The sequence below is a fragment of the Gossypium raimondii genome, chromosome 10 (genome assembly GCF_025698545.1).
Source record: "Gossypium raimondii isolate GPD5lz chromosome 10, ASM2569854v1, whole genome shotgun sequence".
Taxonomy (NCBI): Eukaryota; Viridiplantae; Streptophyta; class Magnoliopsida; order Malvales; family Malvaceae; genus Gossypium; species Gossypium raimondii.
In genome coordinates this window covers 9,505,987-9,519,691 of record NC_068574.1, presented here as the reverse complement: position 1 = coordinate 9,519,691, position 13,705 = coordinate 9,505,987, and the positions used below count along the sequence as shown (strand labels likewise).

General features: G+C 32.1%; 1 protein-coding gene across 8 annotated transcripts; it reads right to left on the bottom strand.

The window, feature by feature from the left end:
* Positions 1–368: 368 nt before the first annotated feature.
* LOC105777611 (uncharacterized) lies at positions 369–9,309 on the bottom strand. 8 transcript variants are annotated; one of them, XR_008190167.1, is made up of 5 exons: positions 9,134–9,300; positions 8,765–9,011; positions 8,187–8,495; positions 1,276–1,358; positions 369–949 (listed from the first exon to the last, which is right to left on the bottom strand). XR_008190167.1 is itself a non-coding variant. In XM_012600963.2 (5 exons), the coding sequence occupies exons 1-5, from the start codon at positions 9,166–9,168 to the stop codon at positions 590–592; spliced, it is 681 nt and encodes a 226-aa protein (XP_012456417.1). In that variant the 5' UTR covers positions 9,169–9,305; the 3' UTR covers positions 369–589. The 8 variants fall into 8 exon arrangements, 6 of the variants coding, with proteins under 6 accessions (XP_012456417.1, XP_052478753.1, XP_052478754.1 ...); XR_008190168.1 differs by having other exon boundaries at positions 369–605; XM_012600963.2 differs by lacking the exon at positions 1,276–1,358 and adding an exon at positions 4,534–4,607 and having other exon boundaries at positions 369–605; positions 9,134–9,305.
* Positions 9,310–13,705: the final 4,396 nt, after the last annotated feature.

Here is a 13,705-nt window from a genome sequence, read left to right as displayed (position 1 = left end):
TTCCCCACACATCCATGTGCCAGGACGTGTAAATAACTGACTTTCACCCTAAGCAATCAACAAATGACACACGACTGTGTCGACAGGCCGTGTGGACCCAAAATAAACCTTAATCAACAAGTTTACCAATTTAAACTTACTTGGACTCTAAGTAAACCATTTACTAACCAAAAGGTCTATTCAAAGTGACATTAATCAAGCCAAAAACATGCCAAAACAACATCCTAAGTGCCTAACCAATGTATCCTCATTGATACCACAAGTATATACAATTGTACATCAAAATAAAACATCAAACACAACTTATCAATTCATCAAATCTAACACCTAACCAATGTACCTATCATAGGTACCTCAAACACAACATGTCATTAACACATATCATTCATATTTGCATTGGAACATCTTACCTCATTCACAAGTATCATATAAGTTAGCAGTTTACACATAAGATCATACTTAACATTTTACATATCCCAAAACATTAGTAATAACATACAAGCCTATTACATGCCACATAATCCGAAAGAAATGTTCCAAAAACTACCAAAATTTATGGATAGTGTGACTTGAATGTCGATCCGATTGTCTAACCTTTCGAGTATCTACAAAAACAACAAATAACACAATAAGCTCAATGAAGCTTAGTAAGTTCAACGTATTAAAACGATAAATCTTACCGAAGTAAGTACAACAAATCAAATAATAATACAACCATGAATGTTCCCTACCATCCACAATCTCAATCGGTAAATCATAAAATTTCAATTCAATACTCAAATTTACGAAAAATCCATCAAAATATTTAAACAATATACCTTACCGAGATTTCTAAATCGATGAACGACTTACAGATAAGAGTACATCGATAATCCCACCAAAACACACCAGATGCTCACAAGAGCTAGTCCATTCGAAACATACCGAATGCTCATAAGAGCTAATCCACCTGAAACACACTAGTGGCTCAGAAGAGCTAATCCAATCGAAACACACCAAAACAGAGAGTATAACACGAGTGTTCGCAATAAATGCTGAATCTCAGTTTACTCGGGAAACATATATATATCACTCGACAACCATCTCCACTCCAGTCCCCTATAACACAACATATCTCGATTGTACTCTATCCCACGTTTAATCAGATCCAAATATAGAATTTCAACATTTTTTATCAAATAACTTACGACATTTATAATAAAATATAATTAACACATTACATCTTATCATCAAACATTCCATAAAGATGTTAAGTTATGTACTGTACGAACTTACCTAGACTAAATTGTAGTAGTTGTAGAAGTTCAAGGACTATTCCGCAAGTTTTCCTTTTCCACGAGTATCAACTAGGTCTTGATCTAAAATATAAAATTCTTCAATTATTAGCTTACATTTCACCTTCCAATTCGCTTTACATTTTATACCCTTTTTTATTTTTCAAATTTACACAATTACCCCTAATTTTTACAACATTTGTAATTTAGTCCCTTAACCCGAAAATAATCAAATTAACCATTTTTCTCAAGTAAATATTCTAGCTGAATATATTAGGCGCTTAAAAAGTCCCTAATAAACATCAAATTTACTATCAAACCCAAAAACTTTGACATTTTCACAATTTAACCATAAAATCAAAATCTAACAAAAATCACTTCACAAAATCATCAAACAACACAACCAAAGCTTCAAATACATGGTTATCAACAAAAACATTCAAGATTCATCAATAGATACTTCTAAGATTATTAATAGATTCAAAAACGAAGGTACGGGCTAGCTGGACCTAGTTGCAACGATCTCCAAAACATAAAAATTACAAGAAACGGGCAAAAATTTCACTTACATGTAAAGTTTCTATGCTTAGCCAATTCTCAAGCTACCATTTCAAGGTGATTTCAGCTATGGGAGAAGTAAAAATGAAGAAGAAAGGTTTTTTTCTTACCATTTGTTTATTTATTTTCATTATAATTACCATTTTGCCATTACAAACTTAATATTTTTATCATTTTAGTACCATTGTCGTCCAACACCAACTATTAAAGACTAATTGCTATATTGGTCCCTTCTCATGTAGTTATTAAACTATTTAATCATTTAAATGCACTAATTATTAACTTTTGCACCTTTTTAATTTCCTTTTACTTAATTAACTATCTAAACATTAAAATTTCTTAATCAAATTTTTAATACGACACTAATGACTCCTTAAATATTCTAAAAATAATATTTACAAGTCGACATGATGGAAATTTGTGGTCCCGAAACCACTATTCCGTCACCATTAAAAATCGGGATGTTACAGACTGGTTATCTAATTTCCCTTTGTCTCGTGACCAAAATTATTGTCGCGGTAACAGTCGTGCCCACGACCTGTGTGTTACAATGCTGAAAATAAAAAGGAGGGTTTTAGTTGATAAATATAATAATATAAAAATTATAAAAAATAAAGTAAAAATAAAAGAATCGTGATTGTAAAATAAATTAAGCGAAATAAAATATATTAAAGCTTTACTTAGCCCCGGTACACTCCGAATCTTGAACCGATCCTTGAAAAATATTTTTCCCTTCCAACCAATAAGTTGGTTATAACAATTAGGAATGCCTCAACCATCAACAATTTCCTTTTGTAGTCGGTTCCAATACGACCTACAAATCGACCATTGTCGAATTTCTAACCACGTGACACGTGCCCATAATTTAAGACTTCGACAGTCTTGCAATTTGAAAATCTTAACTCGAATCAATGGCATCAATCGCATGGGTCATTTAAATCCGATCTCTATCTCCCTTGACAGAATCTAACTAGCTTTTTCTAATTGAACATGCCAATTTGTTAACGGGAATTTGAATTTAGCACGGCCGACTCAACCTCCCAACTGTACGCAAAACAACACCAACCTAACGTGCACTTTTTGAATTGAAATCGAATCAACTTTAAGAGACGAATTTGTACTATCTCATATACAAAAGTGATAATGAATACCATATCGAAAGGTTTTTAGTGTGGGTTCATGTCTCACGATTGTTTTGTCAGGGTGATAACCAGGTCAAGGCTAAAAAGGGAATTAGTTAAACATGAAATGAATCATGTTGATTGGAGACTAGAAATGGTTTTAGTGGAAATGGTAGGAAGTGGAAAGGGAAAGGGACTTGAAAGGTAAATTAGCCAAAATATTGGAATTGAGAAAAATATATGGCAGAATGCTAAATGCCTATTGACGCAAGAAATGAAAAAAAGAAGAAGAAAGGAATTGATTTATACCAAAAACCCAATATGTTCTTAAATGTTATCAACACTAGACCTGATCATGGGTCGGGCCACCCGGCCCGGCCCGAAGGCTTGCCCGAAATGTGGAAGGGTTTGAGCAAAATTATAGGCCCGAAAAATGAGTTTGGACAAAAAAATAAGGCCCAAAAAATAAGGTCGGGCCTCGAGTAAGGTATTTTTGTCCCGGGCCCGACCCGAATTCACTAAATGACAAAAAAATCATCTTTCTTTTTTAATGTTATTTTCTTATTGTTTTCTTCCTATTTTGTTACCATTTTACTATTATGTTGCTATTATTTTATTGTTATTGTTTGGATATTGTATAAAACTTATTTTATTGTTACTTTTGTTATTATTTTAAAGGCATTTGTTAATTTTGTTATTATTTTAGAGGCATTTGTTTATTAAGTTGCTTTTATCTTAGTGTTATTTAAGTCTACATATTTTTAAAATTTATTTTCAATTTGTTGGGAAATATTTATTTTGATGTTTTTAGTATTTTTATGTATTATATATATTTAAAAATCATATAAAATAATATAAAATTTAATACAGGCTGGACCGGTCGAGACCGAGTTTTATCATTTTTATCCGAGCCAGGCTTGAGCAAAATTTTAGGCCCATTTTTCAGGCCGGGTCGGGCCCAAACCTAGTAAATGGGCCTAAATTTTTAGTTGAGCCCATTAGAACCTCTAACCAACACTAGGTATTTATACTTATTTCATGCTAAAATTTAGCATGTTTACTTACGATAATATCAACTAAAAATGAAAAATCAAATTTCAAATTTAAACTAAAAATCAATTTTAATCCATTTATAGGATATTAACAATATCAAAACAATCTGATCTTTATCTAGCAAACCACTAAATCTTCAATCCTTCAATTTGGTCCTCCTTTTTACTTTTAATTCCAATTTAGCTCTTTTTCGTATGAATTTAAATTTCGGCACACCAAATCAGAGAACGGCTTACGGATAAGAGTATATTATTTTTCAATAGCTCGAAGGCTGAACAGAAACTCATAAGGGTTGAATGGAAGCTCGTAAGAGCTGAAAGGAAACCCATAAGGGTTAAACAGAAGCTCTAAAAGAGCTGAACGGAAACCCATAAGGGTTAAACAAAAGCTCTAAAAAAGCTGAACGGAAACCTATAAGGGTTTAACAGAAGCCTTAAAAGAAATGAACGGAAACTCATATCAGTTAAACGGAAGCTCGTGAGAGCTAAATGTAAAGTAAACATGAAAGTTTGCAACAAATGTTGAACCTCGGTTTGCTTGGGTAATTTGCCGTCAATTCCTCCTTTACTGTCTTGCGCCACACAACGATTTTACTCAAATCCTGCGTTCCATTTAACTCGAATATTCACTTCAAATTTGTATCTTAACAATAATTCCATTTTCAAAAATATACAAAATACAATATATAATTCATCAATTTAATAGAAATATTAATTTTTAACCATACAAACTTACATGGGTTAAATTGTAAGATTTGTAGAACTTTAGGGACTGCTAATTTTCCTTTTTCACGAGTATCTACGAACTCTTAATCTAAAATATAAAATTACTCATTCATTAGCATATATTTCAATTCCAATTCACTTCACAATTAATACCCTCAATTTTTGAATTTACACAATTACCCCAACTTTAACAACTTTTACAATTTAGTCCTTTTTAATTAGTCTATCAAATGAACTAATTTTTCTCAATTGACAATTTATCTAAATATTCTAGGCTATCATACAGCCATTGATAAACAGAAATTTAATACCAAACCCTAATATTTAGTCTTTTCACAATTTAGTCCTAAAATCAATATCTATCAAAATCACTTTATAAAGTCATCATACAATAAAATTAAAGCTCTAAATCCATGTTATTTCATAAAAAACATCCAATATTCATCAATGGTAAATTTCAAAACTTCCAATAAAATCAAAAACTAATGAAATAGCTAGTTGGACGTAATTGTAAAAGTATTAAAAACATAAGAATTACAAGAAAAGGCAAAATTAAACTTAAATGAAGCTAAAATATGAAAACCATCCTTAAGAGATCTTCAATGGTGTTTTTGGATAGAAAATTGGAGAAGAAATGGTCTAGAAACTCTTAAAATCTCATTTTAACTATTTCAATTTTATTTTATTTTCAATTTTGCCTTCAAATCACCTAATTTCATGTTTTTTCTGCTTATGCCACCTCAGCCACTTCACTGAGGCTAATTTACTCTTTATGTCCTCCCTATTTACCATTTAGGTTATTTAATCACTATTTCCTTAATTAGCAAGTTTTGCACCTTTTTCAATTTAGTCCTTTTTAATTAATTAACTATCAAAACGTTAAAATTTTCTAACGATACTTTAATACTTCCTTAATGACACTCTGTAAATATTTATAAAAATATTTACAGCTCGGTTTATAAAATCGAGGTCTCGATGCCTCGTTTTCTAGATCACTTAACCTAATAAATCCTTATAAAACACACATTACTAATTCAAAAATCTTTCTAAAATCATATTTAACTCGTAAATACTAAATAATAAAATTTACGAGCTTACTCATTGGATTTGGTGGTCTCGAACCACTATTTTCGACACCACTAAAAATCAGGCTGTTACAAATTTCCTCTAATGTAATCTTTAGTAAAATAATAAAGAATGACAAGGGCGACGAGAAGAGTGATAGAGGCTTTGGTTTTTGTTACTTGTAAAAATGAGGAGAAATGAATCCTAGTTATAGGATTTTCAAAGGGGCAAAATGATCCAAAAAATTCAACGTCCATATTACAATGGTTAGATTTCAATGACCATATTGTAACGGTCAGATTCCAACAATCGTATTGTAACTGTTAGATTTTTGCATTACCGATATTCCTTCACTAATGCAAAAGAATTGGAAATTTTTGTAAACACAAAAAAAAGACAAAATGTGAGAAGAGAAACAATGAAATTAGTAGCTTAAGCACTAATATCTTATGGATTTGAACTAGTATGTAGTGAAATGAATGATTTTTCTTTTTAACAAGTGAACAAATCTTGAACTTGTTAAGATAGGGGTTAACTAATGACACACGACTAATCTTATATCAGGATACTAGTAAGTGTTCTAAAAAGACTGCCCAATGTCTTTCACAGAAGGTGACTAGTTTTTCACACTTATATAAGTGATTTCATCAAGACTATATTAATATAGACCACCTGAATCAGGACTATGAAATCATTAAGAGCAATTAATACATTCATCCTCTCAAATTTAAATTTGGTGAATTCATCAAATTCATCTCAATAGGACCACTCAAACTTTAGGATACGAATTAATTAAGAGTAATAAACTCAACCTCACATGTCGGTGAATTCATCAAGTCCATCTCAATATGACCACCCAAGCCTTGAGCTACGAATTCATTAAGAGTAAGAACTTCATCTTATGTATTTGTCATAGGGATATGTAAAGTGTACACTATGAGTCTTTCTATGGTTTCTTTTGACCTCATTGAATTTAGAGAACTAAGTTGAGTATCCACCATAAATTCCTCAACCAGTGGGCTTAAGACCCATCCCCCTCGACGAATGAAGAATTACTTTCCTACTTATCCCTTTGGTTAGAGGATCAACTAGATTCCTTCTAGAACTCACGTGCTCCAAAACAAGTACTCCATTCTTTATTAAATGTCTCACAGATTCATATCTTATTTAAATATGCCTATTCTTACCGTTGTAAGCTTAGAAAAATCAAAAAAATGGATACAAATATTTACGTGAAAAAACCTCTTCGAAGAGTATAAAAAAATCACAGACAAAGAAAACTTTACTAAAATCGACAAAAACTGAAAATGGAGTACAAGATGGAGAAATAAATAAATCTTGAGCCCGAAATACAAAGATTTCCCGAAATTTCCACAAACTCTCTCTTAATTTTGTTGTTATTCTAAACTATCTAGGGTTGCTAAAGGGCCTATTTATAGGTTGAAATTCGTATGAAAATATGACTAAAACACCCCTAGAATAATCAGAGTTAGATTGGAAAAATATGGAGTTTAACTAGGAGAAGAAATCCGGTTGAGTAGGGAACACATCGCCACGTCTTGGTGTCATGTTTGGCTCGTCGGGATGCCATGCATCGTGTCGACGTGACATCAACTCTCCCTCATCACGACGTCACCGTCTATTCGACCAAAATGCGAGGCACACTCCACAATATATAATTTATTTTTACTCATGTAAAATATAAAAATATTAGAATTAAGAAAAATGATATTTTGAAGTTTAGTTTTTTTCTTTTTCATTTTGTAGTGAGACAATATATACGAAATAAAGCAACATTACGAGAAATTGTAAAATAAAAAAAAAAGGCGTAGGATATGAATAGGGAATTAGGACTACTGAAATCTTGTTTTAAGATTGCTTACAAAATTTGAAAATCTTTAATATTTTCAGCCAAAACAGTAAATTTAGTTTTAGAAAATTGAAAATCAAAGGTTTAATGTTTTATTTTATTTCACTTAAAATACATCCGGTATAACATAGAATCGACGTGGCAGCAAAGAATTGACATTTGGAAAGAGATTAAAGAAATCAAGAAAGTACAAGGACCAGAGATCTTTCAAACTTGAATGGTGGATGGAGAAGGGAATTGAATTTTGTCCATTGATGGTAAAAGAATTTAGTTTCGCTCTGGAGGGATGTATTTATAAATAAAGAAAGAAAAAATTGACTCACTCACTCATGGTGGGGTAGTTTGAACCAGTTTCCTAAGATTTTCAATGATCATAACTAACTTGGTATTGAGTCGATTCACAAAACACTTGGGGAGCCATCCTGCAGGATCTAACTGCATCACCATAATTACAAAACACAGAATTATATGTACTCACCTCACCTGCTCCTTACTTTTTGTGAGAAAGGAAAGAACATACCTGAAGGACGTAAGTAACAAGACAGGAGTTTAAATCATCAAGCTTCTCCACAACCCACCCTGACTGCACCAATAACCCTCTAATTGCATTATTTGGCTTTGGAAGCAATCCAGCTGCTATTTCCTTTGGCAGTGACGCCACTGCTACAACCACAGTGCCATCCTCCATGCTTTCACGTCGCTCGTAAACTATGAATTCTCTTTTTCTGAACAAAGCCTTGGAGTTTTCTCCAAACTTGAGACGAATAATGCTCAAGTTATCTTCAACGTCTTTTATATATCTGGCTTCTACCAGGTCAGGGTCCCATTGCTGTCCACAATAACCAATTTTTAATATTTATGTTGAATTCAATCTTTATTACCATTTCCACACCCTTGCCTGATTACACTCATTAATTTCTTTAATAGGGTACATTCAGAGTGTATGACAACTCATATATTTAAGGAAAAGGGATATTTCATTAAAATTCATAGTTTAGTATAGGAGGAACACATATATTTTACAGAAAATGAAAAAAAGAAGTTATAATACCTAGCTAATGCCACCAATTAATGTAAAACAAAAGAATAAAAAATGACCTTGGCAGAATCTATAGCATTGGCAACGGTGATGAATTGCTGGGGTGAGACAGATCTGAGCAGGCAGCGACTACGGAAAATGTGAAGAGAGCCAGACCTGCGTTTGGATATCTCTACTCCATTGTCAAGGGTGAGGAGGATCTTCCATCCATCCCCACAATCATTGGAAGCCGACATTAACAACTCCTGCACACAGCTCTCACTTGCAAAGTGCACGTATCTTCTTAGAGACTCCTCGCTGATGCTCCTTTTCACAACCAAATTAAATTAAATGCCAGAAAAATTAACACTCAAACTTAAACCACAGCTTCAACAAAGGCATGCAATATTAATAATATCAAAACACAAGATCAGCCTACGATTTATTACCATGACTGGCTGCAAGCTACGGAACTAGTGTTCATTGGTCCTCTTTAACTTTCACTTTAGGAATAGGAGGATTATTTTCATGTGTGTGCATATATAGCGAACTCTGATAACTACAAGGGCAGGGTGGTGAAGAGAGTAAAATAATTAGTGGATGTGGGCCGAGGTGATTGCTATTCACATGCGGTGCCACAAGAAGCTCCATGATTAAAACTGCTGCAGGCTAGGTCTGGATCTCTGGATATAGATAAAAGTTAGATTCTTTACTTCTAAAAAAGGAACAAGAAACAAAGGGTAGGGAAGGTGACGCACATGGATTGTTGGTAGCTTTAGAGAAACAACAGAGAATAAAACCAAAGCCACACTAATTAATGGGGGCTTTGAGCTCAATAGATTAGTTTAACTTGCCTGTTATGGGTGACACGCAGTCTATTTAAACACCCTCTTGAATCATGAGGTCCCCAGTCACATGCAACTGCAGCACTCAAGTTTCAAGTTGCCATAGACAAAAACATATGGCTAGGTCCTTCTAACCTATGCTGGATTGTTGAATATTTCACTTCTTGGCAACCACATCCTAATTTTAAGTATTATTATCCAAAATTTTCATATACCCATTAATTGAAAACCAAGAGAAAAGAGATTTAACTAGCAATATTAATCACCTCGTCTTGGTTGTTCTCCAAAGAAGTAAACGATTCATCATGAAATGTGCTCCATTCTCATGAACGGTGATAAGTGCTAAAAGTAACATGTTTTAACATCATTCTTAATACGTTTTTGGATGACTATATGATGTTAATTGTGAATTTTATATTTCTAATATTTTAAATTCATGTTTTAATGCTTAATAAAGCACTTGAGAGCAAAAGGAGCAAAAAACGAGTGAAAATCAGAGTGTTAGAGCAAGCTGTAGGAGTCACACAGGTTGAACCATTCCACACAGCTAGACCACACGAGCGCATAATAGATTGTGTTGATTTCACGAAATTGCACACCAAACTACAAAAAATTGCGATTTTTAGGTTTTTCGGGTATTCTAAAACATATATATGACAAAAAAAAGAAGTGATGAGTGGGTCGTCAAAGAATATTCAAGAAAAAAACTTGAAAAAACACCATTGAAGTCGACTTTAAACCAGATTTCTGTCAAGATTGAAGATTCTCAATTGATTTCTTAGGAAGTTATCATAAATTTCTTTATTTCTTCCGGTTATACTATATATTGGATATTTTATTTTCAAATATGAACGAATTTTTTTAAATACCTAGGGAGATGAACCTTATAATAGATTCTGTCGTTTGATTTTTATTTTACGCAATAAATTCTTAGTTTCTTGTTCTCAATTATGTGTGCTTAATTCTTGATTTATATTTCTAGATTATTGATCTATGTTTAATGTACATAAATAGGTGGTTGAATAGATCCTGTTTAAGAGTAGATCTTGCATAATTAAGTGGGTTGCATGCAATCCTAGAAATATGACGATATAAATCTACCGAATTAGAGTAAAATCTTATAGGAAATCCATAGCACAAGTTAATACGATAATAGAGATTTTAATTAGAAAGAAATTCCAATTAATAAACCTAGAGCACGAGTTAATACAGATCAATATACTAAGTAAAGTATTTATATAATTTAGATTGATAGTGACGATGAAATATAGGTGAATTCTTTCTTGGGTATTGTTTCGCTTCTTGATTGTTACTCGATTATTGTTGTGATCCATTCTTTGTCGTATTCATTAGTTAATTAATTTAGTTAATTTTTTTTTTAATCAACCACTCGAATTATTCGGTTAAATAATAGAAAGACGGTAATTGTTAATACTTTTAAATTTTATTGGAAACAATATATTTGCTCACCGTAACTATACTATTAATTGATAGGTTCACTGGCTTTAGTCAAATTTTTAGTTAGTTCCGTTGACATCAAACGGAGATCGAATCCCCAATCAAATTATTAAAAAAATGAAATGAACAACCACCACATCCCATCTCATGATTTATAGTTGGTTTATTTTCAATTCTTAAGTTAATATTTTTATTTTTTAACTTTGTTAAGGAAAGTAACTTTTGGAGATGATATTTTTACTTAAAACTTTTTTAAATGTTATCCAAATATCGTTTTGATTTGTTATAGGAAATATCTACATTTTGAATAACTTTGTCGAAAAATTCCCTTGCTTTAATAAACTTTGAGAAAATAAAAATATATTTTGTAATTAATAGACTTATTTATTGAGCAAAATATTGAACGATAGAGAACCTAACAGGCAAATTACCAATAAAAGCCTCTTTATTTTTAAAATTACCGAACTGGGTCAGGTCCTAAATTAATTACCGGAATGAGCCAATTTTCCCCAAAATGCGTCCACGTCAGCGCGTTGTCAGAGGATAAAGCAGGAAAACGTTTCCTCAAGGAAGCACTTTGTCCACGTGAATAGAAAACGTGTCCTTGAGGGCGCGCTTTGTGTCCATGTAGATAAAGCGCTTCTTTGAGGAAGCGTTTTCCCCCTTTTTTAGGGCTAGGGTTTTCTATAATTAGGGTTAGGGTTTTGGGTTTTTAGATTTTAGGGTTTTAAGGAAAAAAATTAAATAAATAAGGGTTTAGGGTTTCTTAATTAAACTAATTATAAATTTTAAAAAATTAGATTAGGGTTTAGTGTTTATGGTTTTTAAGGAAAAAATCAAATAAATTAGGGTTTAAGGTTACTTGAGTAAATTAATTATAAATTTTAAAAAATTATATTAGGGTTTAGTGTTGAGGGTTTTTAGAAAAAATCAAATAAATTAGGGTTTAGGGTTACTTGAGTAAATTAATTATAAATTTTAAAAAATTAGATTAGGGTTTTGTGTTTAGGGTTTTAAGGAAAAATCAAATAAATTAGAGTTTGGGGTTACTTGAGTAAATTAATTATAAATTTTTAAAAATTTAGATTAGGGTTTAGTGTTTAGGGTTTTAAGGAAAAATCAAAAAAATTAGGGTTTAGGGTTTAGGGTTACTTAATTAAATTATTTGTTAATTTAAAAAAGCTCCCACGTTGACACTTTTTTGCTACAGTAGTTCCTGAAAAAATAATTTTGAGAAGACGTTTCTGAGCAAATAGTGTCAAAAACGCTTTAAGCAGAATGCATTGTCAGCAAAAGTACTGAAAGAAGCTCCCACGTGGACGTTCTTTTGCAACAGTAGTTTCTGAAAAAAATTTGAGAAGATGTTTCTGAGCAAATAGTGTCAAAAACGCGTCAAGCAGGATGTAATGTCAGCAAAAGTACTGAAAGAAGCTCCCACGTGGATACTCTTTTACTACAGTAGTTTCTGAAAAAATAATTTTGAGAAGATGTTTCTGAGCAAATAGTGTCAAAAACGCTTCAAGCAAGATGCAATGTCAGCAAAAGTACTAAAAGAAGCTCCCACGTGGACGCTCTTTTGCTACAGTAGTTCCTATTTGGCCTGAGGCTATAAATGAGCCATTTTTTTTCTCAGGTTGCATAAGTTACAGCAAAAAAAATTAGAGAGGCTAAGAAGGATAGAAATGGAACATGAGTAAACATATTAGTGTTGTTATTTACTATGATGGTAAGGTTCGTCACACTGAGAATGGTGTTGTTTTTTATCAGAGATTACAATGACACTGGTTTTTAACCAGAACATAGATTTGACAAAACTTCGTAAAAGAATTAGGCGTAAAATATTAGGAACGACGCCAATGAAAGTTTTGTTTATTAGGTATCAATTTTATGCTTCTGTTGCTCTGGTGACATATGCCTCGTTCAACATCAAAGGTGCTCGTAGCTTGGAGGCAATGGTGCAGACTCATCTCGCTACTGGTTCACCCTATATTGAGTTATATGTACAATTTCTATCGTCAAATGGTGCATTTACGACTGTTGTTCGAGAGGAATACACGACATCTGCTCGACACTCAGTTAGTGGGTTACAAAACACGAAACCACCCGTGTTTGGTAGCGGTATGGAATACACAACCCCTGCACAACACTCCGTCAGTGGATGGGACATGCACCTCGGTGGGTTGATGTTTGATGCTGGAAATACGTACTTGGGAATGACATTGTAACGACCTAAAAATTCGTTGGCACCAGAAAAGTGTGTTATCGAGCTTCCGTCTTAGTAAACTGAATTAGTAAATAAATATTAGGAGTAATTATGAGTCTAATAGTGTGTTTAATTAGATTTTCTATTTAGTAAATTTAGCCCAATTTAAAGTAATTAGGAAAAAGGATTAAATTGAAAAAGGGGCAAAAGTTGAATTATAGATTAATAGAAAATAAAAAGGATTAAAATGGCAATTAAGCCTTTAACAACAAATGATGCTGCAAATGGGAATATTTTCTTTGATTATATATTATATAAATATTATTATGGTTCTATATTAAAATTATTATTAAATAAATTAAAATAGTGACAAATGTATGGTAGTGATAATAAACATGTGTAAAATATATGAAAACATATAATTGACCAATTGTAATATAAGCATTTGTTATTAAATAGATTTTATATATAATAATTATTATTATAAACTAATATATATATATATATATACGTTA

Coding starts and splice junctions, on each gene's coding strand:
- LOC105777611 (XM_052622793.1), bottom strand. CDS start 9,168: ATGAACACTAGTTCCGTAGCTTGCAGCCAGTCATG. Junction 9,012..9,133: donor GTAGCTTGCAGCCAGTCATG/GTAATAAATCGT, acceptor GGTTGTGAAAAG/GAGCATCAGCGAGGAGTCTC. Junction 8,496..8,764: donor ATGCTATAGATTCTGCCAAG/GTCATTTTTTAT, acceptor TATTGTGGACAG/CAATGGGACCCTGACCTGGT.